Raw genomic sequence first — 27,976 nt, 5'->3', positions numbered from 1 at the left:
GAGAGAGGACAGCAGGAAGGAGTGGGGGCAGGGGGGGTTAGTATGCGTCCTGGGCCGACTTCAGAGGGAACTGTGCTGACATTCGTCTGGAAAGTCTTGGGGAAACCCAGTCGATGCGGAATGAATGTACAACACAACCTGGGTGATGAATGCGCCCCATGGTAACAGCGCAGTTAAATGAGATCTTGCGCGTTTCACGTATGCATAACTCGTAGGAAAACACAATTCTAACCTGAAAAAATGGTTGACATCTCTAGTCTGTCCCTTTAGGCAGATCACACACATAATAATTGTTTTAACGTCTGCAGGCCCACTTTGAAGAATCTGCCTATGAACAACACAGAGCTGACAACTGGAAAAAGCTACGGCCTGACGCAGTTCCTACTCTGTTCCGCCGTAAGTCACTGAAGGTGAAACAAATTAAACCCACCTCTGTGCATCACTGTGTTGTCTTGATTATGATTTTTTTTCTCCTCTTGTGGCTGCCTTTTTTTTATAATAATGTAATAACAGTAATTGTTTATTCAAAAATGTGGATAAACATGTTGAAAGGGAGATAAGCAAGAAGCTGTCAAAGCACCTTGATGAGGCTTTTTTGTGTCAGTATACGTAAAGCATTTTATGTAAACTGACTCGTTTGGCAGTATGTAGATGTTTTATATGTTGCATTCAGTGCCATTGTAACAGTATATCTGACATTTCAGTAGTGTATCTACCATTTATCTTTTGTTACACGTTGAATGGTACTTCTGCTATTACCATATTTTCTGGTGTATGAGGTGCTGTGATCTCGTGCATAGCAAAGGGCTCTGTTGTCGTCAAAACTAATGGACCTCGATTAGTTTACGTCATGAGCTGTAGGGTGGGGCTGCGACAAAATACTCTGCCCTTAAATCCTGCCCGTTTCTAGGGAAATTCGTACCTAGTTTTCCCTAGCAGCATCTGGGCCATGACCTGGGCTCTGGCAGCGCTATGTACGGGATTGGAACATACTGCAGGACGGAAGACAACGGGGACCGTGACGCATCGTCTGAAATATAAAGTGCAGCAGTAACAATTTAAATAATTACAACTTTAATTGTCAGTGAAGTCGTGAAATGCGACATGACCCGTTCACGCCGCCGAAAGGTTGTGTTGACCATGACATCCTAGATTATAATGACCATGTCATATGCACCCCTTCCCAGCGCCGCATTTGGAAGCTAGTGGTGGCGCTACTCATCAGCTCGGCAATTGCTTACTCAATTTCTGCAATACTTTGTACTTCAGCTTAGTTTAGTATTTTTGTACAAGCGGTGGATGTCCCACAGGAGGTGCTTCTTTCTAAAGTTGATCATCATCATAATTCTACGTGTTTTCATAGCAGCCGTTGCTGTCGTCTGCTACGATAGTTGTACGTCCGCTTCTGCGCGTTCAAAATTCAAATCTCCGTTGTCCAATCATGATGCAGATCTCGTGGGCCGATGTGTAGCGCCCCTAGCGGATTGTGCGGACGGGCTCCTCATAGGGGTTGCCGATTATGACATGGTTGTTATATTCTAGTAGGTCGTGGCGTTGACATTCTCACCTCTGCCGTGCCGCCGGCGGAAACAGTGCTTTTTCGGCAATCCGAACACAACACGAGCCCGAGGGTGTCTAAGAACATGAACAATTGAAATATTGCAGTTGTAGAAAAAGCCGGGCAGCGGCAGGACTTGAACCATGCATATCTTTGCTGTGAATAAGATAAACGATCCTGTGCTGACACCATGCCAAAGATACAACAGCAGTGACGCGTACTGCTGGCAGAATCCTGGGCGCTCTTTGTCTGAACACGCTTCCGAATTATCGCTTCAACTCTCAGCTTTGATCACGTTGATAATGATCCAAGTCATGGGTGTGCTGGAAAATGGCCAGCAAATTTGGTATTACAGATGTGTGTGGTGTTAGGAATAAGTTTTCAGGCCTGCCCCCAATACTAAACAAACCAGTGTAGCATGAAACACGTTGACAAATTTCTTGAATGTGCTCCTGCTAAGCTGCGGGAATTCATATAATAGGACAATCTGGGGGGATGTGTCAACATACACCTAAAACGACGCAAACAAAATTTTGAAACGAGCTCCCGTGGCATAGTGGTTACTCCCCCCTCTCCCCCACTCTTTCCAGTTGTCCTCTCTTCATGTGTTCACGTCTGTACGCCGCTCATAGCCAGAGTTGCTTCGAGGTGCTAACATGGAATTTAAAAAAAAAAATTTAAGGGGCTTCATGCAGGCAACTTTGGACCGCACATGAAAGACTGTGAGTGCATCGCTGAGTTCCACGGAACTAAGATAGGAATGCGTTCAGGAAGAAGGCAAGAAAAATAAATTCGTGAAGCTTACTTGATACATCAGGGGGTGGCCAGCTTATGTGTTAGCACGCCATCATTAATTTTGACAAACAAAGAAATCCTGAGAGAACTCACGTTCTGAGGCTGGAACAACATAGAAGGGACAAACACATACAAGGCCTCAAGTTGCCTAAGAACCTAACCTAACCTAACCTAACCTAATCTAACCTAACCTAACCTTTTCCGTGACTTTCATCTTTCAAAGAAACCCTGTTTCTCTCAGCGTAAATGCCCTTTGTGTGCCTCGTCTTGTTTTAGTATTCGTCTTTTCATCCAGCACACCTATGTCTGTAGATTATCCCTTCATTCTGTATCTTATGGGTGTTTTGTGGCAGTTCACTCATTTCACTAGCCGTACTGTACATAACGGAAGAGAGAGAGAGAGAGAAAAAAAAATTATAAAAAGGTAATGTTGTGCATGCCTAGGGTTCGTCGTTTTCAGGTCTTATGATTTTTCAAACTCGAGTGGGAAAAATCTGGTGCTATTTACGTGCAAGAATTTGGGGAGAAATGTGGCTCTACAATCTCTGTTTGATATGTCATCGGGGAATCTTCGGGTGAAATGAAAGGCATACGAAACAAGCTGCTGTTGTGACACTGGGACGAGAAACAAGTATCTTTATATATTTCCGCTCGGAACTGGGGCAGTGAATGACAGCGGTATTCAAACACTTGCCAGGGTTTCACAAAAGCTTGTCTTTGACTCCCGCAGGAGGGGATCATAAAAGGAGGACAAATAGGTTGTCACAAATAGCTCTCTTTGCTGATATTGTAATTCACTTTTCCGACAGAGTACTTAGAATGACAAGTGGAATGACCACAAAGATTTTGAGTATATACAGTCAACCCTCGGTTTATGAACCTTCAATTTATGAATCCCCTCGTTTTATGAACACTAGCACGGGGAACCAAACTTTTTACACGCATTTTTCCCTCGTTTTATGAACCTCGATATTCGAATAATAAATGGAATTTCTGGGAACCAACTAGGAGTTGCCAAGCGTTTTTGCCTTCAGTTTATGAACGGATCGTTCCGAGGTCAACAGAAACCTTCAAAGGGATTATTTGTGGTCTTATGAATGACGCCTGAACAGACAAAACGTTTTCGAGGTATTCCACCCTCAGTTCTTAACCCCTCGAAATCCGAACAACAAACGGGTTTTTGCAGAAATGTTCCCGACCTCAATTGACACAGCGGAAGGCATGGTCCAAAGCAAAATTGAACTATTTAGTATTGCATAATAAACAGAGTGTGAATGCACTAACATCTGTGTTTTGTGAGACTGATACAGCAGAAGGCATGGTCCAAAGCAAACTTACACAATATATTGCATTATAAACACAATATCAACTCGGAAATACTGTTCCATTCGCTCGATAGTACTCACGGAATTTTCGATTTATGAATCCCTTGATTTATGAACGATTTTTCGGGGAGCCGAGGGTGTTCATAAATCGAGGGTTGACTGTATCGGGTTTTACACGAATTCTTGAAAACTTGTTCGGGGGAAATTATTGTGAGAAGTCCGCTTTAATCCGAAAATGAAGAACCCTATGTATGCCTAGGCAAGTGGGGTAAAAATTACATACAGCCCTTCTAAAGGTTGTCTTTCTCGAAATTGACAGTGTGTTGAAATGGTAGAAATATATATCTTTTCTTTCCATCCGCAGAAAGGGCTCCAAATGGCTGCACTAAAGCCAAAGAAGAACTGGTCGAAAGCAGGATTTCTTCTCCACTAGAAAACACAGAATATATAACTGACAATTATCCAGGTAAGGAATTTCTTCTTTTCGCTAAGGAAGGTCTTTTGGTTCCTTCATTCTTATCATATTGCTAGCAGTGCCTTAATGGAGTGTACGAGAAAGAAAAAAAATGACATCTATAACTGTTGTCATAGCTTTTTTTTTATGAAAACTCTCTAAAGGATTAAAAAAAAAGCCCTGTATAGAGATTCTATAGTATTCAGAAGGGATAGTTGTACTAGTTATGTGCTCAAAATGTGATGCGTATGCTGTAAAGACCTGCATACACTGCACTAATGGCAAGCAGTCCGTCTGCACTGGCTACACTGTTCACCGTTTTTCCATGTGTCGAAATTGTCAGTGTGTAATGAGTAGAGATGGGACGAATCCAGGATTTCTCGAATCCAAATCCGAATCCAAGGAAGGTTCCGTGAATCCACGAATTTTACGAATCCGTATCCAAAGCTAAGGAAGGTTCTGCGAATCCACGAATTTTACGAATTTTGAATCTTTCAAATCCTTTCTTCGAAAAGAGTTTAAAACACCCGGAAAAAAAAACTCTTCTACTAAAAAGTGTTTTGAAGCAGAATTTGACATATATTTGTTTAATGAAAAACAAATTTCGGGAGAAGACTTACCCATCATATTCTTCTCCCTAAGTGCAACTTATTTAACATGGTGTTCATCGACTACAGGAAATATACATAAACTCAGGAGTCTGAATTCCCTCCATAAAACTTAGAAACAATCAAAGCAGAAGCGTGTTACCTTTAAACTTGTAATATCGGAGCTTTATGTTATGGCTTTGGCGTGCCCTGGAGGCCGCCGGCAAGCAGGCTTGGAGGTGCCGATTTTAAAAAGAAACAAACAAACGTGGTTGGTGGGTTCGAAAGATTCGATTCGCTGTTTTGAGCAATGGGATCCCTGCCTAGGATTCGAGGATTCCGTTGGCACGTCCCTAGTAATGAGGCTCCTTCAGAAAACAGATCCATCCATGGACAGGGCATCACAGTGGTGAAGGAGCAAAATACACATACGTAGTGCCCTTGCCCAAAATTTTTTTACAGAGATGCACAAACAGGAAAGGGTTAGAAAAGTCAGTCATCATGTCAGCTCTCCAACAAGGCCCGTGTCGTCTGCATTTATATTCGTGAGGAAGGAAACAGGTGGTGTCCTGTTCAGAATCGTCTTTTCGGTTGTGCGACAGAATGCCTTTCAATAAGAGACCGACACCTCCTGAATTTTTTAAAATTCTGTGTATGCGCCACAAAGCAACTGTGACTGCGAGTGACACACAAGCGTTGACAGATGGAGAGGGTACAGCGTGGGCGTACAGCGTGGGCGCGTTAGGTTCGTGCTCCGGGAACATTCCCTCTTTCAGGGGATCACTTAAGACCTCCACAGTGACTTCCGGTGCACGTTCCCGTGTGCACCCTGCGCACCCCTTCTTCGGAGAACGCTGGGGAAGAGCGAGGCCAGTTCCGAAGTGTGACGCATGTTCCGGTGTACTGCCTTTCGAAATGGCGCAACCGTTGGAACACGTTGCAACCGCCCATGCTCTTTGTGTTTCCAGAATCATCAGATGTCGGCGCTAAATAGTTATACAATTATAGAGGACTGCTGTGATCTACTGCTATGTTTACTTAAAAGCAGACGACAAAAGAAAGCTCGATAGGCGGCGCGCGCTCAGCGGCTCTGGCGCTCGGCTTCCGGATAGGCTCACAAACACTATTAAGTAGAGACACCAAGGGTACGTTCCCCGAAAACCCGGGTTATAGCGCTCGGGAGCCTGCTTAACGTGCCCCATGAAGGAGAGGGGGAACAGAGGGGTTAGTGTGCGTCCTGGGCTGACTTCAGAGGGATCTGTGCAGACATTTGTCTGCAAAAAAAAACAAAAAAAAACAGATGAGTCCTCAGACAAGCACAGCTTGTGGTAGGATTCAAACAGAAACACATGTTTACTGTATGGACATGTACACTGATGCCTCAGACGACTTTCAAACACGCCTGCAACTGTTTTGGGCATGGTTGTTTTGTGTGTGTGTGGCTGTACTGTTGAATGCGGTAGAGTGGTGTTGGTCATGTCGCATGTTAGATGGGCAGGCCCGTGTGGACTGAACGTGTAGGCCTTGATGGTGCCCTGGTGCAATGATCTGGGATAGTACTTTTGATGTTCCTGGTTCACAGTGCGTGTCCTTTGAAGACGTTGTACATGTTACAGTGGGAGTTCATTTTTTTGTCTTAGGATCCACAATGGCTTCAAATTATTCCATCTGCATCAAGGAAGAACCTGATGCCACCAACTCATCTTCTGAAGAAAGCCACGGAAGCCCTGGTGAACTTCTGACAGAAGGCTCTTCAGGTGGGCAATTCTAAACCCACGTACAAAGAGCTTATGTGTCATGATTTGGTGAACTAAAAAATGGCAAGCAACATGCCATTCGTTAAGTAGTAATTAGGGCCTGACTTTTTCGGGTTATATTTTTTGACAACTTTTGTGGGGAGGGGGAATTTATCGGGTTATATTTTGCTTCAATAATTTGGGTGTAATGGGGTTGAACTGACCCTGATTCAACCCAGTTCTGGTTGACGCTGAGTATCAATACTCTTTAGTCCATGCATCTAAGAGGCAGCAGGGTCTCTGTGTCGACTGTTTGTATGAACATATTTATGCATTTACAACATAGTTTCCAAAGCTCTGTGTTAGCTGTGATTACATTGGATTCCATGTTGTTGCTGATTTGAATCTGGTTTTGTGGGGAGGGGGGAGTAAATTTAGTGTAATTGAGTTACAGTAAAACCCGCGGATAGCGATATCGCGTATAACGATATCCCTCGTACAACGATGGTTTATGATTTTACCGTCAAAATATACATTGTTTCTATGGGGAAACGACCCGTGTACCGCGATGGAGACCGTGGTTTGAGTACTTGTGTAACGATGTTGGACGCTGTCCCGTGCGCGTAAGCTCGCGGCGAAAATCGCCGCGATAAGATACAGTACAATCTTGATGATACGCATCTCACGGGGTAGCGGAAAAAATTCGTATCACCCGAAATTCGTATCAAAAGAATTAAACCAAAATAAAAATTGAGGCAAGAAAATAGACAGCGACTGTTCATTTTTCAATACTGTCAGTGAAAGAGGCCGGTGGTAACGGTTTTGTGTCTCCGTATTTGGCCAATGCTGCTCAAATTCGCGAGATGATTCAAAAGGCCCAGCACTTGCTTTCCACCCGCGAGTCGCGCGATAGTGTTCTAAAGCGAGCTTCTCCTAAAGCATGCAGGCTTTAGGTGAAGCCGACTTGCGGAACGGTGACGTGTAGTGTTGCCAGAAGTTGTCCGTTCCCTCCACGAGTTCTGGTCGCTGTTTTTTTAGCATCTGTTTCTTTTTCTTTTGCTACACGCGGGGTGGCGCGCGACTTTTCAGGGACGCGCTATTTAGGTCAACCCTCGTTTAACGATGTACCCCGTATAACGATGGAATTCGCGATTACCGTCAATATCGTTATACGCGGGTTGCACTGTATAGAGCCCGAAATTTGCGCAAAATATTTTTTTTCTAAATTTGGGGGGTAAAAATTGGGTAAATGAGCGTGTGCTCTAAATTTGCGCAAATTCTGGTGAAAAAATTTTCAGTATGCTAAATTCGTGGAGCAATCATGCCCAGTTAGTGGAACCAACTGTACTGGTTTGGTACAGATGGTAATTCAACTGCACTTGCTGCCAAGCAAGCTAGTATGCATTCCTACAGACCTCTCAGTGAGGGCAATTTGACAGGTAAAAATTGGGGGTTCATCCTTAAAGGTGTACAGAGGGCCATCCAAAAAAATTTCAGATTAAGACATCCGATGAAAGTGTGTGTGTCATTATACCGAATAGCACGAAAGGTTTTGATGTGTGCATTTTGTTTCCCAGAAAAAAACTCAAATAAACATAGCTCCGTGCATTTACCCTTAACTCGCCACTCCAGCTATAACGAGGATGAGGAGGTATGATGGCACGTCACCGATGACGGTATAAGGAGACTCGTTCTGGTTCGCTGGTCAGTGGGGGTCAGCGCCTTGTTCCTTTCCCGCCGTAAACCTGTTTTGCCAGTTCTCCCGGATAATTGAGGATAGGGGGAGCGGCCGAAGCATTACCGCGCAAGGAGAAAGGGAGAAAGGGGGACAAAAATGGATTTTACTGGGTTTAACCCTGAAGCGCAATGCTAACGATCAACGATTTTCTCTGCGAGATAATGCCAAGTACAGATGGCATTGGAATTTTAGGGTTTCCAGAAGCGACAAAGTCAGTCCGGATGACTGGGCAGCCCGAACTGTCACTCAAGTAAAAAGCTCTGCTTTTTTTTTTTTTCAAAGTCTTTATTCAAAGCAGCCACGCAGGCTTTAAAAAAAGCTTTCAATGTCCTTGTACTCCAAAACAAAGAAACGATAAAAAATGGCAAATTGTGGCAAGTATCGCTTCATTGAGGTACATACAGTAAAGCCTCGTTATATCGAAGTCGGCAGGACCGCAAAAAAATTCGATATAAGCAGTATTTCGATAAAAGCGGAGACGCTTCAAAAACGGTAAACTCAGACACAGGGAATAGCGAAAACGCCGTCGAATCGCGACAATATTTTATTGTCGTTAAAAAAACGCTGTTAGTTGGGTTTGTCGCGTGGCCTCGCTCCCGGCAAGGAGTCGTTCCTCGAGTTTCCTCAGGCACGTCATCAATTCATAGTCACCGCCACTGCACTCTACTTTGTTGCGAATCAACCGCAACATATTGCATGTCTCCGCTGCCGTAGGGATTTCACGCGGTCCCTCAGACTCGTCGTCCGAGGCTCCTTCGTCGACGTCCATGTGACCGACGATGATGTCCACAATTTCGGCATCCGTCACAGGACTGATGACCGGAACGTTCGTATCCACTCGCGCAAAGGAGTCGAAATCATCATCCACTTCTTGCCCCACAAGATCATGAACTCTTCTGTAGAGGCTCTCAGATTCCTCCCTGTCATCCAGTTCGACTGGCTGAGCAGCGGCACGTACGCGGCAAAAACCCGCATGCGCGAAGCAATTCGCAATCTTTGCTCCTTCCAGGTCCCTCCACGAACGGCAAATCAGATGAATTGCACCAAGGAGATCAATGCTGTAGCCCTTGTTACAGTCGTACGCAAGCAACATGCGCTGAAGAAGGCTTTTCCGGTACAGCCTCCTCGTCATTTCAATGATGCCCTGGTCCATAGGCTGCAAAACGGACGTGGTGTTGGTTGAGGGTGAGGCTTGAGGGTTAAGCACTTCCGCGGAGCCATGGTGCAAAAGAGACAAAAGACTACACCAGCACTTGCCAAATGGACAATGAACCGCGCAAAACAAAACCACATGAGAAGTGCCCACGTGTTAAGGCGGTCACATGACTGGTCTTTCCCTTTCCCTCTACCATGTCAATGAACCATCTTCCTGCGTCCTACTTTCCCGCTCCTCCCTCATTGTACAGAAGGAAAAGAGGTTGCAGCGTGATTGTGCAACGTTGTGCAAGGGGAAAAACAAAGAAAAGAAGGAAACGCGGCCTTCGGGAATGTTCTGCGTGGTAACCAGCAGCCGATGGCAGGCACGCCCTTCGAAATATGCGGAGTTCGCTGCCCTCGTGCTTCGAATAATCTGGTTGAATATACATGGAAATGCACGCGGACTTCGCCGTACTTCGAATAAAGCGATAATTCGAATAAAGCGACTTCGATATAACGAGGGTTTACTGTAGTGATAAGCGCTATTGCAACGGCAGTGATTGCCATGGTTGACAGAAATGTTTGCAATGTTATCGTGCTTCTGCCACTTCTGACGCACAGCTCAACCAACTGCTGCGTGGTACTACACACACCGGTCTGCCAATTTGGCTATCATCTGATGACACCGTTGGTGCATTGCGTTATGGCACATTGCTTTGAACTTCTCCAAGGCTACCCTGCTGTTCTGAATGCCAACTTTCGCTGCTGCGCGTAAGTGTCGCAGATTAATTTTGATTTAGTCGCAGAATCAACGAGGCTGTACAAGACTGTCCCTACAATAAAAGTCATCACCTCCTGCATTCTGCATGTTGCCGTAATACATTCACGATGCACAAGCTCATCCTTAAAAAAAAAAATGGTGTGGTACCAGTAGAACCTCGCTAATTCAATCTCCAAATTCCGGTTAATTGGCAACCGTGTTGCAATCTTGCTGCATTATTTTGGAGAAAACTGGCCCGTATCCTGCTTAATTCATAATTTTCTTACCGAATTTCATTGGTATGCTGTGCTGGCATTACGGATTATGCGAACTGCGTTTTGGCTTGCTCTCGTTTCGTGCTTTCGTTGAGATCCGCTTCAAAGTCCACTTCTTGCGTCTGGGCTGTGCAGACAGCCAGCGGGTGAAGTACAACGTGCTGATGATGAAAGAAAAGGTGGTGATCATTGCAGCCGCGAGATCTGCAAGGTGCTGCAACCTCCTGCTGGAGATGCAAGCCCCGAGGAGGGCTTCGTGTCTTTCGAAGAGTGCGCCAGGATAGGAGACACGGAACAGACCTGTGCCTCAACTCTCATGGGGGACATAGTTCTGAACACGGCTTGCACAAATGAACAGAGTGACTGGACCGCCGAAAATCTGCACTATAAGCGGTACTGCACTATAACCAAATATCACATTTTTAGGCCAATACTATGAACGTTCCCAGGATTTTTTCCAAGGGAGGGGGGGCACTTCCAGGGTGGGGGTGAGGGGCAAGAGTGCCAACCCCCACCCCCCACCACATCTTTTTCTGGAGGAGGACGTTGTGCACCGTGTGGGTGTTCGGAGGTCCCTATCAGGGGTTGCCACTCCAGAGTTGGAATGATTCCGGAATCATTCCAGATTTAGCAGAGCCTGGAATGGAATTGAAATGGAATGACGGAAACTGTCCTAGGAATGGGAATGGAATGGTCTGGGTGCCCCTGTGGCAGTTTTGGTTTCATCGTGCTGGTTTCTGCCCTCGCACCCTTTGCACCGCACCTGCACACGGTAAAAGAGTGAAATAACCTTGTCTTTGTGCTTTTTCCGTGCTTGGTAATGTCAATCTCCTGTAGCATTGCTGGACTTACCAGTATGGTTACCGGTCCTTTTCTTTTATTGAGGGAATTAACGGAATGGAATTGGGTTGCCAAGCCATTCCAGGAGTAGGAACTGACCATACCTTTTCACTCCGAGCAATTGAAAGGAATGGAATTATCGCAAATCTCCATTCCTCGGAATGGAATTGGAACAGAATGGGAGACCCCATTCCGCAACCCTGGTCCCTATCATGACATCTGAGAATAATCATTACGACCTATGACTAAAGAGTGCACCATTTTCAAAAGCACCCTTAGAGTTCCCCTCTCGGTACGCCCATGGCCGATACATGCCCGAGATTGAGTGCACCGGATGTTGTGCACCGGACAGAACAGCACCGGGGTTCCTCGCAGAGAAAACAATTTATTAAACGTTCTCACGGAGCCTGGAAAAAGCTGTTATTTTTAGTTTGTAGTTCGTAGTTGTAGTTTGTAGTTTCCTGACCATGTCTTGCGCGTGCGTCCCCAAGAACGGCACAGCAACTGAATGCCTCTTCGCTCAGCTCATTCTGGGTCCAGAAGTTCCTTAGTTTGTGCACACACGCTATCGCATCTTTACGCATTTTCCTTCACCATGTGCCCAGGTTCGATTAATTCGAATGCCCGTTTAATCTGTAATTTTTTCGGCGACTTGGAATTGATGAGATGCTACTGTTTTTTGCTTGCCTGCCTCTTGGCGGTTGGTTCACCAAATGATGCACATGGAGGTGCAATCTTGTTGGTATGAGCAGTACTCAAAGCTGAAGCAATAACTTTTTTTTTAATCCACAGCGGAGGGAACAGGTCCAGCAAGTAATCTTATCTGTGAAAAACATGAAGACATGGGCTCTCCTGAGAACCATGGGGGCAGTGAGGAAGATATGGCAGGTGAGTATCCAGTCCATGTTCTGATGCTAATACCCCTGTACCCGCAAAAATGATCATGGAATGGAGAACTGAGCCCGGCGTGTAGTACTGCCAGAAGAAAAATGGTGTTGTGTCGGCATGACATGGAGCTACTCTCTGTCTGCAGAACGTTCTCATCAGGCATGTCGGTGTCATTCCTTCCCTGCACCAATTTAACACTTCCAGATCTGCACTTTCCTGTCAAATGTCGGCACAGTTCCCCTTGAAGTCTGCCCAGGACGCATACTAACCCCGCTGTCCCCCACTCCTTCCTGCTGTCCTCTCTCCATCTGTCCACATCTGTACGCTGCTCGTAGCCACAGTTGCTGCGCGGTACTAACGCATAATTTTTATCAAAAAATTTAATTTGACCTAATCTGCAAAAAGAGGTCATCACTTGACACTGCAGGGTTGTGGAATGGGGTGACCCGTTCCATTCCATTCCAATTCCATTCCGAGGAATGGAGAAATGTGATAATTCCATTCCTTTGAGTTCCTCGGAATGGAAAGGTGTGGTCAATTCCTACTCCTGGAATGCCTTGGCAACCTCATTCCATTCCTTTAACTCCAGCACTAAGAGAAAAGAGAGGAGGACCGATAACTGTACTGGCTAGCATGGTAGCGTTTAGAGGAGGTTACCATGACCCAGCAGTGAAAAAGCACAAAGACGAGGCGCGGAGAGGTTCTGAACATCACAACAACATCGATACTCTAGTAATTGTGACGATAAACTTTTTTGTTTTTTATTACCTCAGACATGTGAGAAATCTTGCTGATCAGGGAGATTGTGTGTCCCAGTTCACAAACATCAGGTGCTGGAAATGGATGTCTAATAGCCAACTTGGCTGCGTTGTCATAATATACGAAGCCGCGGAGAATACTCGTTCCACACCTGCCAAAGCTGGGCATAGTTCTGGGTGACCGCGGATAGCTTTACTGTATTAGCATTAATATTATTATTTTGGAAATGAAGGACAAAGGGAACCCCGTTTATTAATGCCGAATATTAAACAATATTATTTTGCTTTTGACCGTGTGCAGATGAGATGCATGTGCACAAAGGGTGCACAAAGGCAGAAACCAGTGGGTTGAAATCAAAACTACCACCAGAGCAACCAGACCATTCCAGCCCAATTCCATTCCCACAAAAAAAAAGGCCCAATTCCATTCCCATTCCATTCCTAGGACAGTTTCCACTATTCCATTCCAATTACACTCCAGGCTCTGATAAATCTGCAGTGATTCCGGGATCATTCCAACTCTGGAGCGGCAACTCCGCAACCCTGCTTGACAGTGCTATGCAAAATCTATCCCAAACCTGGTCCAAGTGTATCCGCCCAGCCCACGCAAAGGGCAACATTGTGCCGATGTCCAGAACTGGAACATAGAACAGCAGCTGTGCAGGTTGGGCCAAAGGTCGTTTGTCTCTTGCTCGACTGTGGGAGTCAGAGGACAGCTTTTCCGACAAGCTCAGCTGCCCAGTCCTTTAATCTGGAAGACTTCGCCGTATTCTCCTTCGGATCAACTCCACGGTTTCGCACATTGCAAGTGCAATAGAGCTTCAATGTGTATCGCTGCACAAACTCTATCACTCGAGTTGGAGGTCCTCACCATCCCGAAATCAGAAAGTCACTCAGTCCACCTGTCACCGAGGAGGGTACAAGGTGCCTTTTCGAAGAACGCGTCCTGCACTGACATCATGTTTCTCACAAGATGTTGACGACATATTATGTAGCAGGACAAGACTATTACGCTTGTTTCAGGAGACATCCTGCATCTTACAGACAGCCTAACTGCCGTTGACACAATATTGGACTGGGTTATTCAAGGTTCACTCGGGTTATTCAGCTGCTGGAGATTCTTGCCGCGAATCCTCGGCCACCTCTCTCATTCTCTGCTGTGAAGACACAGGTGACCCTATGGAAATGTGGAGACTCGAATGACTGGGCATTACTGGAGTACTTCACAGAAGGCCATGCCGAGCCAGTGACAGGTCTGAATCCCGCAAGAAACGTGTATTACGTACCACACCACGCCGTCGTCTGCCAGGAGGCTGTCATCACTAAGATCAGGATAGTGTTTGATGGTAGAGGTTCATTGTGGAACGGGCACCTTGCGAGTGGTTGGTGGGAAAGAATCTTTTGTTTTGTCAAGGCAGCCTCGTGAAAATGCCTCAAACCGCATTTGAACTGGATTTGACAACCACACTCTGTGAGGTGGAATCATCATCATCAACTGTCGGCCATTAACTTGCGTATGTTTCTTCAGAAGTTTGCGATCTCGACGTTTCTGGCGCCCTAACCACTTCTGAATCTTCCGAACTGCTCCGGAAGCACGGTTGAGTTGCCCTTCAGAGGAGTTCCGCATAAAGAACATTCTCTCGGAAATAGGGCAGCTTCTAATCTTATCTAGCTTATCTTGATCAACAGTTGGACGTGCATCAAGAACCCTCTTCCGGGACAGGTCTCTACGGAGAAATCTGCATCCTCGGAGACACCGAAGACATCAAGCCACTTCGCCGTGGCGTTTTTGCAAGATGAGAACAGTTCTTCGACATGCAGATTATTGTGTGAAGGAAGTTTTCCTTGATGTTGAGATTGCTCTTCACTTCTATATCTCATTATGATGGTTAGCAACAGTTCCTGTGAGCATTCGTTTTCGAAACTGGAGCTCGTAAAGAACAGTCATCGGGCAACCATGGCGCACGGCAGGGTTAACACCTTGTCCCTGTTATACATAGAAAGGAACATTCTTAATAAGCTTGATTTTACAGAGCTCAATACTGATATTCCAGAAAAGTTGAGGAAGGTTTCAGTTTATGCTAGGAGTATAATCTAGTCTTGTATACCTACCTCACAAGGTAGTTGATGCAAGGTGTTAGAAGAAGTTAGTTGGAAAGGCTAAGGTGAGGTACTCTTTTTGAAAAGTGGGTGCTAATAAACGAACCAACTGCTGTACATTGAACTTTTTCATGTATATATCACACAAAATAGTTACATCATGGTCAATAATCTCTGTGGACTTGGCCATAATTTATCCTCATGCAGCACCATGAAAGGTACATACTGACTAGGCAGGAGGGTCCCCACCAATGTAAATCTGCACTGACTCTGACACCGATGTCTTTTGTGCTACAGCAGCAGGAAGCATGAATCACTGAATTAACCATTTCCACAGTTCATGTCTGTATGATGTTAATAATATTCAAAAGCAATATTGTCTTGCCTCTGCCTGCTAGAAACAACAACAGCTGCAACTGAACCTGTTCACATCAAGGAGGAACCTGACAGCGCCAGTTTCTCGCAAGCACCAGAAAGCACAGAAGAATTTATGGCTGTCTGTTGTCCAGGTGAGAAACTGTTGAGTAGAATCAGTAGGTTTGTAATGTGCTCATGACAGAAAAAGATGCAAGTGCCATATTTTTAAAAAGTCCTGCAGAAGGACAGCTTTTTGCAGCACCCAAATATTTGCATTGTTCTTTGAAAATGACTTATCTGGCACCGCAAAAATGTGAACAACTGGATGTGGTTCCCGCTGAGCCTTGAGACCCTCAAATACCCCGGAATTTGAAAATGCTGTTTGCAAGGTCGGGAAAACCAGGATTTTTTATTGCACTCCTTGAAAACCCTTGCTTTTGCATCTTTTTCTTGTTCTCGTGGGGCTGCTTATGCAAATTACACTTTCCCGGAGTCAGAACTGTAGCTTGGAGTACTTAGCACTGTTTCTTGCAATAGGAATCACCAGCAAGTAGTAAGAAATGAACCAGCAAGAAATGAACTGCACACTCTGTTCTATTAATACTTTTTTTTCTTTCTATGCTATGATCTTCAAAATTCAGTACAGTAATACCTCATTAACACGAACTTGCATATCTTGAAAACTCTGTATTTATCGAAAGTTTCTGGCATTGCGAAACGAACGCCATGTATTTTTCACCGCTTGTCTCAAAGGGTTTTGTGGAGGACGTTCGGTTATCTCGAAATCTCCACGAAATACCGTCCCCACATGGTTCCTCGCTCATCGGTGAGAGAGGAGAATGTTAAAGGTGTAGAATGGGAGAGGGACCCAATGAGATCGTTCCCCTCTGAGGTGGAGGAGCAAGGGAGAAGACAGCAGGAAAGGTGGTTTCAAGTACAGTGAAACCTCGCTATCTTGGACACCCGCGGTGCAGCCAAAGTATGTCCTACCTAGGGAGGTTACAGAATACGAAGGAAACAAAAAATTTAAAAAGATCACAGCTGTGTTGCCAGAGATGTCCCTCTTCTTCAATTCATGTTCATTAGTGGTACCCCTAACCAACCCTTCACTGATAATCATTACTGATTTTGGTAGGCTCCACTCGATGGCATTACGTTTGGAGCTTTTCGAGCAGCGTGCTGCTTGCTCGATAATTTAAACAGACTCGGAATTAAGCTCAGCGACTTGTCTCTGAAGCATCAGCCCACTTTTCATTGCCTGGGTGCTGTGCACGTTCGAATGCTCTAGACAAACCGAAGACAAGTGCTCACACAAAGAATAGTTACAATGTAGACTGACAACGCCCGTTTTTGGACTTGAACAACGAGAACAACAAAATACTGAGAGCAGTATACAGGGAAAAAAAGGGTGGAAGTCAAGGACACTGGCTCACTTTGGGTCTTTTTGGTGCAAAGATGGGCCGAGATTGAGGTAATTTGGCCAGGGTTTTTTCCCGACTTAGCGGGGAAAACCCTGTTCTTCTTCCGGGATAGGGAGGTGTCCGACATAGAGAATTTCATCCCCATGTAGTTTCAATGGGAGCCTGCCCGTGCAATGAAATCTTGTCCGACATGGGGAGTTGTGCGAGGTAGGGAGGTGTCCGACTTTGGAGGTTTTACTATATCCGAAGCAAATGTATGTTAGAAGATGACTGAAGCAAGAGGAGAGATCAAGAATTGCGGCAGCGCAGTAGATTTTGGATGCCTGGTGCGATGTGCCTGACTACATTGTCGTGCACGCTTTTAAAGAAGTAAGGTCTGTCGAACGTTCCATACGGAATGGAGCACAATCAGCTGTGGGCAGGTAACTGCAAAGAATGCGGTGATGAATAAATGGTATAATACTGGTATAATAAATGGTGTAATACTGGTGTGACGCTCGCTTCATAAATTGGGGATGGATGTACAACGTGGATTTGTACAAATTTTTATTGCGACACGTAATTAGGTAGACGTTTTTATTGTGAATATGAAAGAATTATTGAACGCTGTCAAATGGAATTATGGGATGCTAGACTTAGAAAACGCGATCTAATATTTCTTTATAAGTGTGTGCGTAGTATTATCGATGCTGAATGTTTAACGCGTGTTGTTTGCATTAATGTACTGCCTAGACCACAGGTCGGGAACCTTTACAGTTCCAAGGGCCATATTTCACCCCCCCCTCTCTCTCTCTCTCTCTCTCTCTCGTTGACTTTTTTCCAGGGACCGTAGATGAGATTTTAACAGATTCTAAAGTAAGTCTGAATTAGCCTGCTGAAATTATTAACGGCAAGCTGACCATTCCACAAGTGCAATTACTAAAAGCTTGCTTGTTGCGCTCACAAAGTTATGGTGAGAAAATACGACAAACGCCTTTTGTTAATTTTAAGCGCGGGAAAGGCAACAAAGGAAGCACACTTTTGCTTTAGGAATTCACCCAGCTAAACACCGGGATTTTTGTCGTGCGCTTCATCTGCTTCAGGCTGAAACTGTTGCACGAATATTCGATATTCGGTTTGGTATTCGGAATTTTTTCCCCCATTCCATTTGATATTCGATTCGATATTCGATTCGGATATAAAATATTCGGATTCGCGCACCCCTAGTTTTTTGGGAATAGCAAGCCTACATCGTGGCTAACCTTTCCCCTTTTTTTTTTTCTCTCAGTAGGAAGCATATCCCCCTGTTTACTTTTTTTTTCTTCCGAATTCGTATACCCTCAGCTCGGGGGGAAGGGGTCGTCTAAGGTTAGAGAAAATGCAGTACCTTAAATAGTAGGGATGAGCCAACCAATTCCGCGAATCCACGAATCCTCGAATCCTATAAAGGGATTCGAGATTCGGGAATCCAAACCCTAGTGCCCAAAACGGCGAATTTCTTCTTTCGAATCCGCCAACCACGTTTGTTCCTTCCTTTTTCAAATTGGCGCCTCCGGGGTCCGTCGAAAGCCTCATTGACCGACATGTTTTTTCTGGTTTCTATGTTTACATTGCTCTGGACTGAAAGAGTTCAGGCAAGAACAGTTACATTACAAGTTTAAAAAAGTAACCTGATTCTGCTCGTGATTGTTGCTTAGTTTTATGGAATTAATTCAGAAAATTCGAGAATTTATGCATTTCTTGCGGTCGATTAATAACTTGTTCAATAAATTATGTTTAGGAGGAACTATACGGGTATATTTTCTCCTGAAACTGAAGCATTATTTAATTTGTTTTTCGTTAAACAAAGGCATCATATTCTGCTTCGAAACAGTTTTTACTAGAAGTGCTTTTTTTTTCTTGGCTTTATAAACTCTTTTTAAAGAAATGATTCGAAATTCGTAAGATTCGTGGATTCGTAGAACCTTCCCTGGATTCTGACTCTGATTCTGCTTCAAAAAATTTTGGATCTGTCCCATTTCTATTAAATAGTTTTGCGAGTAACTTGGTATCTTGCAAATACGGTAGACTCGCGTTAATTCAGACCCCTATAATTAATATTTTTGCTTAATTGAAACTAATTTCAAAATTTTGGCTGACCCGCTATATTTTCAGTGCATTGGGAAAGCCTGTTGATTAAAATTTTTCATTCCGGCAGAAAGCAGCCTCGGCGCTACCAGAGTAGCATTTATTGATCGCGCCACCTTTTGACGCTCCTGTAAATTACACGCCATGTGAATGAATGGCCGCGCACGGCTCTGTGTGTGACTACTACGTCACATTCACTCTCACAAAATGCAACTTTCGTGTGGCGGCATGTGTTGAAGTAGCTATGGGCGAAACAGTTCACTTTGGTGAACTGATTCGTTCAGTTCCGTTCACCTTAGTGAGTCGTTCATTTCATGACATCACGAGTAGTACCCTGAGCTGTGTAGCATTCACGTAATTTTACGTTCTTACTTTTGGATGTAACTTTAGTGGACACTGCGAAGAACAGCAATCATAAAATAATGTGGTTGTTGCAAGTAGAATGTCAAATCTTCAATTTTTTCAATTGATGCGGGAAGAATGAGCCATGAAGGTTGTCATCAGAAGAATGATCTCAGTTCACCTTAGTGAACTGTTGTTCACTGGGATCGACTTAACACACTGATGTGTGTGTTAAGTCGATCCGGCTTCTCATTGGTGGAATATGTTGTCAAGAGTTTTGTTCAAAGAATTTTGCTTTTAATAATAAATCTCAATTATTTAAACGTTTACCCATATATCCGGTGGATTTATTACAAAAGTCTTTTTTGTAATAAATTCTTATGTGTTTCTAACCAGTTTTCCTTTCAAGTTCCCCCCCCCCCCCCAATTTTTTAAGCGCAAAAAAGTTTAAATGGTGGCTACGTAAGTGACAGAAATACCGTGGTTGATTGGTTGCAGGCAAATGATGCATGATTTGCGGGCACCACTTGCTTCGGGGGCTGTTAGTTTGCACGTAATCCTTGTTACTGACACTGTTGTGATTGTCAACACGAATATCCATGTGTGATATGTTACCTCATCAAACGGCTGCCTTTGCTACGTTTGGTGAATTTCTCAGACCCGTTGAAGGCTAAGTTAATAATAAAGTTGAAGAATAAAACGTGAGAAAAATGGAAATGCGAAGAGCCGTGTGAACGGTGTGATAGCTATTCACATCGACGCCTCCAACCCTAGAATTTGGTGCTACCAGAAAGATGAGACCGAGTCGTTCCTCCATGACTGCTTCCTGGGACTTGCTAGAAGTACACAAATCTTCCGCTGGAATGGCGGAGCCGACGTTGCATTCAGTACTGCTTTTTGAAAGAGTCGTTTAACAGGCTAACAGACCGTTGAGAGCGGGCGGTTTGGAGCATCTCGTTCATAAACGAACGAATGATCTCTACGTAGAAGAGGGGAAACACACAAACCGACACACATGGCCATAGTTGTCGATGCGCCACAAGAACCCTAATCATCATCAACACAAAACGACACAGACAACAGAGCAGAGGGGACAAGCTAGCGCATCTACATACCGTACTATGGTACTTGTGAATGATCTCGCAGAGGCAGGCCATTCGGTCAGTCACTCCATTCCGTTTGTTCTCCTCCTCGCTCCTGCAGAGCTTTGCAGACGGGTGGACGCATTGTGCTTGGAGGGAGTTCCTATCATTCCAGTTCCATGTGGAATGATACGGTCTGGTGCCTGCAAGATGCTTGTGCTTCTGTGATTTATGGCCTGACCTTTTTGATGTCTGGGTGAACACTCACATTACGATCTTGTTCTGTAATGACCTCATTCAATTTTTGAAACCCAGCGAACGACTGTTTTCAGCGTGAACAACAGGAATAGATCTCTCCCTGTTTGTAAACAAATGACGTCATAGTGTTCGACAGTGCCACTAATTTGGTAGAGTTGAACTACGCTCGAAGCTATTGGGGCGAACAAGGTTGCACTCGAAAGCCACGGTCCTGAGGGGATTACGATGGTTCCTGGAAAGGATGCCGTTTTCAGTCCTACTTTTCTTTCAATAGGGGGCAGCGAAAAAAGTGCCCATTAGTGAAACCAAGCCCTCCCCTTTGGATTTGTTTCGGTTTCAGTCTATCTACCATCGTCACTTGGCCTAAGTAGCCCTTGCGCCAGAAAACCTCTAACTACATACATACATACCAACGTCACAATGACGTTTCTCGGGTAGAGGTCTATTAGCTGAGTCAGGCCACAACCATGGATGACACAGAGCATCAGAACACCCAGAAGTTGACAAATTCAAAGAAGCTCGGGGCAAAGGTGCTGACGCCAGGAATATGCATACCTGACCGGAAATCAAAAGCCTTAGGTTCGATTCATGGTGTCAGCACCTCATCCCCGAGTTACTTAGTACTGTTTTCAGTTTTATCACCTGGAGTGGAGCTGCTTAAAAACAAAACAGTGAGACAGGCAGGCAGCGTGTTGTAGCTAAACTTTTTACTTACGTTTGGCATTAAGTGAGTGCGTACTGAATTTCTTTTCCCCTGAAGGAAGCCCTTTGTAGTCATACTCAGTGCACCTGGAGACGAAATACACAGAATGAGGGCGCGTTTCAGACTGCAACATGATGTAAAGTGCGTGGTTTGATTCTCGTCGCTGTCAGGCTTTTTCGACGACTGCCAGTTTGAATCCGGCAACAAATTTGGATTTTACTCCATGCAACAGGTGAAGGAAAAAAAAGGAACAGTGCGGCATACCATTGGCCATGCGGGCCAAAGGAAAGAAAAGTGTGTGGAAGAACTGAGACATACAGGGTTTTATTATGAGAGCAGAAAACATCGTCTAACGCATCACCATATCCTGCACAGCTAAATTGTTGTATACATTCTTGTTCTATGGTGCCAACTTTTCTTGGCCAGACTGGCTGATGATTGCCTCCATGACTGCTCCAGGTCGCTAAACAGCTCAGTGCAGCTGCATTTGGAGTTCTGTGTTGAGGAGTGTGAAAGCAGTTTTTCATTTATCTTGTAATAAATGTCAGTAGAGTAGCCCGACGCAAGGAACATCGTGCCAGGGAAATCGAGAGACCCATGGTTCCCATTGGTGCTCTAAACCCTTGAATACCCTGGAATTTCAAAATGCCATTTTCAAGGTCTGGAAAACCCTGGAATTTTCCACTGTCCTTGAGGACCCTTCATTTTGCATAATTTCCGGTTTCTCGTGGAGCTGCTAGTGCAAATTCTGCCCTTCCAGGGTAAGGACTACAGTTTTGAATCCATGTGAGTTAGCAGGGGAAATGAGGAGTGAGAGACATAAACGGCACCCTGTCGTATCCATCGGTTTTCGTTTCTAACCTATGATCGTTAACACTCAGGAGTTGTCAGTCACATTTGCAAACGGATCACTGTTACGCAGTCCTCACTCATTCTCTCATGTGATACCTGTACATGATAAATATTTTTATGCTACATTGAGGCCGTGGTCATCAACTGTGTTTTACTTAAACAACACGAATTGTCCGATGCAGACCACAATTAGGGACGACACAGACATGTAAGCCTCAAACGCCCAGAAATTAACGAATTGAAACAGCTTGGGGGAAAAGGTGCCGACGCCAGGAACTGAACCTGTGTTCAGTTCCTGTTCCTGTGTTCACTTCCTCCAGTTCCTTCCGGAAGTCAGGTGTCTTCCGGTTCAGAGATCAGAAGGTCCAGGTTCAATTCCTGGAGTCAGCACGTCTTTTCCCTGAACTGTTTGAATTCGTTAATGTGTTTTATGTCCCAGACAAAATGACGGCTGAGCCTGAAAAGGTCCTTAAGAGACCATTGAATTTTTGTTCAAAGATTCAGTGGGAACCATGTGACCCAGTGCACCGACGTTACCTTAACCGTCCCCTTTGCCGGACTCTCCAAGGACAACTCACTGGTTGGGTGGCTTGTTAGTCGCCTTCCACTTCTGTATCCACCCTTTTCACCCTTTTTCCCTCCTTACCTATTGTGCGCAATTTCATTTTTCAGCTTAAAGTGCCACTACAGACTAAATCTCGTGCTTTCAGAATCCTACCAAGGTTTTGTTACTGAAATAATCTTGTCTCATTTTACATTCCTGCTGAATATTTTGGCTCTACGTGTCGGGAAAGATAGAGAAAATTAACTTTTATTTTTGGGAACTGCGACATCATATTATGATCCGGCGGAGCGCCCGCCTCTCATCTGGCAACATCGTTGCCCTTTGCGTCTTCCCGGGGGCTCACTTTTTGCACTCCGTTAGCGGAGCCCCATACCATCATGACATACCATCAGACCGCTCCAACCTTGGAGAATACACAAAGGAGGGAGGAGACATCTCTCCCATTTTCCCCTCTTTCGATCAGCCTCAATTGACTTCTCCACCTCGTGACCCTCCCTGGATGCCCGCGTCGTTGCTAGGAGACGGGTGCCCTCTCCAGAACACGACATCATTGCAATTTGTGGGCTTGCGATTACGTCACTCGCTCAGTGCGTCATCGAAACTTGTGGAGGCTCAGCAGATCTTCAAAAATTGACAGAAATGCACAGCGTTTGTAAACAGGATTGATATAGAATCCTTGAGGCACCTCTTTTCATGGACTAAATAAAATAAACGCTGTTTTCCGGGTCTGTAGTGGCACTTTAAGCTGAGTTGTGATGCCATGAATCTCATGGTTCCCACTGGTCCTTGAAACCCTCGAATACCCTGGAATTTCAAAATGCCATTTTCAAGGTCTGGAAAAACATGAAATTTCCCCACAGTCCTTAAAAACCCTCGATTTTGCATCATTTCCTTATTCCCGTGGAGCTGCGAGTGCAAAATCTGCTTATCCGGAGCCAGAACTGCAATTTTGAAGTCACAGGTGTTTGCACTAATTGCAGTAGGAATCAGCAGTGCAAACCAGAAGTGCAAGAAGTGCATGGCGTCCTGCATTGTATTGATCAACCTTCCTTTCTTTCCTTTCTCTTATATTTAACATTCAGGAGTTTTTAGTCACGTTTGTGGACGGATCACTACTGTGCAGTCCCCACATATTTTCTCGTGTGGTACCTGTAGCCGATAAAGTTTTTATTTTTATTTTTTTATATACGTTGAAGCGCTGGTCATAAAACTGCGTTTTATGTCCCAGGTGAAACGACAGCTGAGCCACAAAAGGTCGTTGAAAGACCCTGGAATTTTTGTTTCAAAATTCAGTGGGAACCATGGAATCTTGTTTTCAACTTACAGCTAGTCTCGCTCACGTTAATCTTTGCCGCCCCGCTTTGTATCCCCGCTAGAAAGTGAGGACAGCACTCGAATATCTGCACAAGGCTCCCTCCTGGGAAAAAGAAGCGCAATATGGACTCTCTTTACGCCAAGTACGGATGCGAAAGCGAGGTGCAACCTTTGTCACGTCGTCATCTCTTACAAGAACGGCACCACGGGAAACCTTCGGCGCCACGTCAGAGGAAAGCACGTCGGTGTTGACATCGACAGCACTTACATGTTCCATAAAGGAGCCATCGCAAGTGTGGATTTCGACGAGCCCCAATCACTCCCACCACAGAATGAGCAACTGGTGCAACTCCAGCTTCCTGATGCGGCTCCAGGAGCTGCTGATGATCCTGTTGGAGCTTCTGGAAGCACAATGTAAGCCGAGCTATACTTTCATTTAGAGAGGCACTAAAATGCAAAAACAACTTGTTCTCAAATGAAAGTCTGTGTTTCAATCATCACAATGCAAACAAAATTAGTTCACGGTGGAAATTGATGTTCTGAGGCTGGAACACAGAAGAAAGGACGAACAACACACAAGCATCGAGTGCCTAAGAACAATGAATGAAGAAAGTTACTGAAAAGGTTAGCCAGCTGTAGGACTCGAACCCATATCTTCTGGACTGCCTGTCCAGGGCTCTACCAATCGAGCTAAGCTAACACACCTCCCCAGTACCTTCCAAGGTTGCGTCCTTTGTAGGGACAAACGACACCCACTCACGCTCTCATTCCACTTTCACTCTTAAAAGTTTTCTCACTCACACACACATTCATACGATGGGGCGATACAAGTGGCGTCTGCTGAACACGATGGAAATTGATGTTCTGAGGCTGGAACACAGAAGAAAGAACAAACACACAAGGAGTGAGTGGGCGTAGTTTGTTCTTTCAGATGACGCAACCTTGGAAGTCATTGGAGAGTCTTGTTAGCTTAGCTCAATGGACAACTTCAGAAAATTCCAGTGCTCTTTGCGCACACATAGCATTCTGCGCGCTTGTTGAGTGGGGGAACGAAGAATGATCCTTCACATTTCGCTTTCGCTGACTTTGACGTGTCGTGGACGATGGACCGGTAGGGGAGAAATCTGAACAGTTTGGAGACCACCTGTCTCTTTCGTATTACCAAACTCCCACAGTTCAAAGCGGCGCTAAGCATTTTGGGATTTACTGAACTCTTCTATTGCTGGAGCCCTGGACCAGCAATCCAGAAGATGTGGGTTCGAGTTCTACAGCTGGCTAACCTTTTCATTGACTTCCTTCTTTCTTCATTAAAATTAGTTCACACAGGCACTAATGTTTAGAAGAAAACACGCAATGAAAACAGAGCCACTTTGGCGGCAACCACTGGAATCCTCAGGAAGCAAAAATTGGCGGCGTCCAATCAGACAGCGGGAGAAGTGTGCGCATGCCTATCGTGTGTGTGTGTGGATTTAGAACGGGTCCTGTTGTAATACTCTGCACATGAGCGGTATTTATTTATTTTATTGGTATTTTTATGATGCCCGTGAGCAGCAGTTGCACAGTATGGCACTCATTGCTGCATTTTTCAGTACCAGTTTATTGAATTGTAGCCCACAACAGTAATGGCAGATTTTCTTGTGACAACAGTTATATTCACGTCCTTTGGACAGCAGTCTGCTTTGTAAGTCGCACTACCTGTTTTGCCGGAACTGCTCCATGGCATGTGCATGTGCATGCACGCGGAGCATGGACTAAAAGCACCTATGCACGAGCCGAAGCGACGCTCAATGCTCAGTGCCGAGGCAGGAAAGAGTCCGGTATAATTCTGCTTGTAGCTTCATAATGGAACTCAAGCTTTGAATTAAGACAAACAAGTGAGACATTAACATAGCGTGTAATGTAATATGGAATGAACTAGTGTGGGCATTTCTGTGCCCCTTTAAATGGTGTACTGCTTTCTTTTTCTCTTTTGCTTTGTTTCCTATGTGTGCTGTCTGGAAAGATCTCCATGGGCGGATTCAGGACGTAAGGTTTGGGGAGTGGATAGAGAGTATGCATAAATAGAGATCTGCCAACAGCAAAATGCGGATTGTAATGTAAATAGCATTTAGCAAATCATCCGGTACACAGGGTGTCTTTTCCTTGTTTTTTTTTTTTTTCACAAGCACAGTTTTGGTTTCGGCTTATTTTTGTTGCAAAATTAAGTGATGTAGTATATATACAGGGTGGTCCACCACCCATGATAGATATTCATAGTAAATAACGTAGGCAACGGAGAGACACGCAGTCAAGGGATTTTTTATTCTGCCAGGAACATTTGCCACATATGGTAACAATTTTATTTCGTTTCATTTCATGGACATTAATTTCTTGAATAGAACTCTGAAATTTTCCAAGTCAACCTAACGTTTTCTTTGTGGAAAGGGGTTCCTCGTGGTCATTTCACTCAGTTTAGCACCTGTAACACAACGACAGTTGTTGAAATAAATTTACCGAAAATCTATGAGAATGAGTCCTTGGCTGTGCCCAGTGGCGTAGCCAGACCTCCAAGGTAGGGGGGGCTCTATACGAAAACTCGCCCTACTCTCCCCCCCCCCCCCCCCGCCGCTGATCCGGGGCGCAACAACATACGCATACTCGTGCACACCGCAAAATGGGGTTAAAAAAACAGAACGAAAATAATTGATTTGGACGTATCCCCCCCATATATTATTTTCTCCTCGAATTTGCACGATTTCCGGTCGGGTCGGTCCGTGGCAGGTAGGGGGGGCTCGAGCCCCCCCTAGCCCCCCGTGGCTATGCCACTGGCTGTGCCTCTTGTTTTGTTGGTTTTGTTGCCTCTAGTTTGAGCGCCAAAATGCGATATAACATATGCCGTATAACGCAGCTGCAAAAATGGCATCTCTGCAGCTGTCATAGCTTTTCTTTTACTTAAAAATAAAAAAAGGTGTAACAAATCAATATGAAAAAAAAAAAAAAAACACCTTGTACAGTAGCCAACCGATTTTTTTCAGATCCTGATTATTCTGACTCCCACGGGGAACGGTGACCTTTGCCATAGTATTAATGCATTTTGCGACTGTTTTTCCGGACAGAGCGAAGTCCGAATGCTCGATTTTCTGGACTAAAACGCTTGCGGAGACGCACCAACACCACTAATTGCGGCACTGCGGTGGCAACTTCGAAATAGTCATTTTGCATTGTGCACTTGAATTGAATTGGTAATTGGAATCCTAGGCGAGACCTCTCTAAAACTTCTGAACCATACCTCTAGGTGACGCTGGCACCTTCGGGAATCGGGGACGCTCTCCCGAGTTCCTGTTTGTGCACACTGTCACTGTTCACCAACTTTCGATGCAGGGGACACATCTGTTTCGTAAATTGTGCAGCCGGAAAGTGAGTCAGACTCTGCAGACGATCGCCCGACCGTCCACAACTGTCGACCGCAGGCATTATTAACGTGTTGTGCGACGAACCTATGACGCCTGCGCAAATGCAAGCGGCCATCGCGATAACGCAGGTGCCTGACACGACAGGAAACAGTTATATACTTCTTTGGTGCAGCTGTGGTGAAATAATGTGGAATTTAGTGATTGTTGGGTTTTTTGGACTGATGCGTTATTCTGACTTTTTTAAGGTCGCCGTCGATCCGTAAAGTTGGTCGGCTACTTTATACATAAATACAGACAGTACATAACAGAAATATGCTGTACGTGCACTTGTGGCTAAAATTATCATCTTAAAGGGGCACTAAAATGCAAAAAAACAAGTTCACCTGAAATTACGTTAGACGCCATGTTGATTTCGTACTTATCATTTCTCAAAACTTTGGTTTCATTACGGAGCTACAATCTAAATTATTCCGGACTCTTTCTTGCTTCGGCGCTAAGCACTGAACATAGTTCCAGCTTGTGCATCGGTGTTTTTAGTCCATGCTGCACGTGCACGCGCGAGCCACGTCATGGAGCGGTCCTGGTGAAAAACATAGTGCGCGTTGCAAAGCAGACTGGTGGCGCTGTCTGAAG

At 44.9% G+C, this 27,976-nt stretch overlaps 1 protein-coding gene across 4 annotated transcripts in view; it reads left to right on the top strand.

Moving 5' to 3' along the window:
* The window catches only part of LOC135378747 (E3 SUMO-protein ligase ZBED1-like), a 33,049-nt gene that overhangs the window by 1,451 nt on the left and 3,622 nt on the right, over positions 1–27,976 (top strand). For 2 of the 4 annotated variants that reach the window (XM_064611836.1, XM_064611837.1), the window contains exons 2-7: positions 309–410; positions 4,043–4,144; positions 6,360–6,476; positions 11,998–12,093; positions 15,350–15,460; positions 24,014–24,365. In XM_064611836.1, the coding sequence (XP_064467906.1) occupies positions 6,368–6,476; positions 11,998–12,093; positions 15,350–15,460; positions 24,014–24,365 (668 nt within the window). In that variant the 5' untranslated portion in view covers positions 309–410; positions 4,043–4,144; positions 6,360–6,367. The remainder of the gene's footprint in view (positions 1–308; positions 411–4,042; positions 4,145–6,359; positions 6,477–11,997; positions 12,094–15,349; positions 15,461–24,013; positions 24,366–27,976) is intronic. The other 2 variants (XM_064611833.1, XM_064611834.1) reach the window with 2 other exon arrangements.

Source organism: Ornithodoros turicata, chromosome 1 (assembly GCF_037126465.1).
Source record: "Ornithodoros turicata isolate Travis chromosome 1, ASM3712646v1, whole genome shotgun sequence".
Taxonomy (NCBI): Eukaryota; Metazoa; Arthropoda; class Arachnida; order Ixodida; family Argasidae; genus Ornithodoros; species Ornithodoros turicata.
Note: the sequence above shows the minus strand (reverse complement) of the source record. Positions and strands in the feature narration are given on the sequence as shown.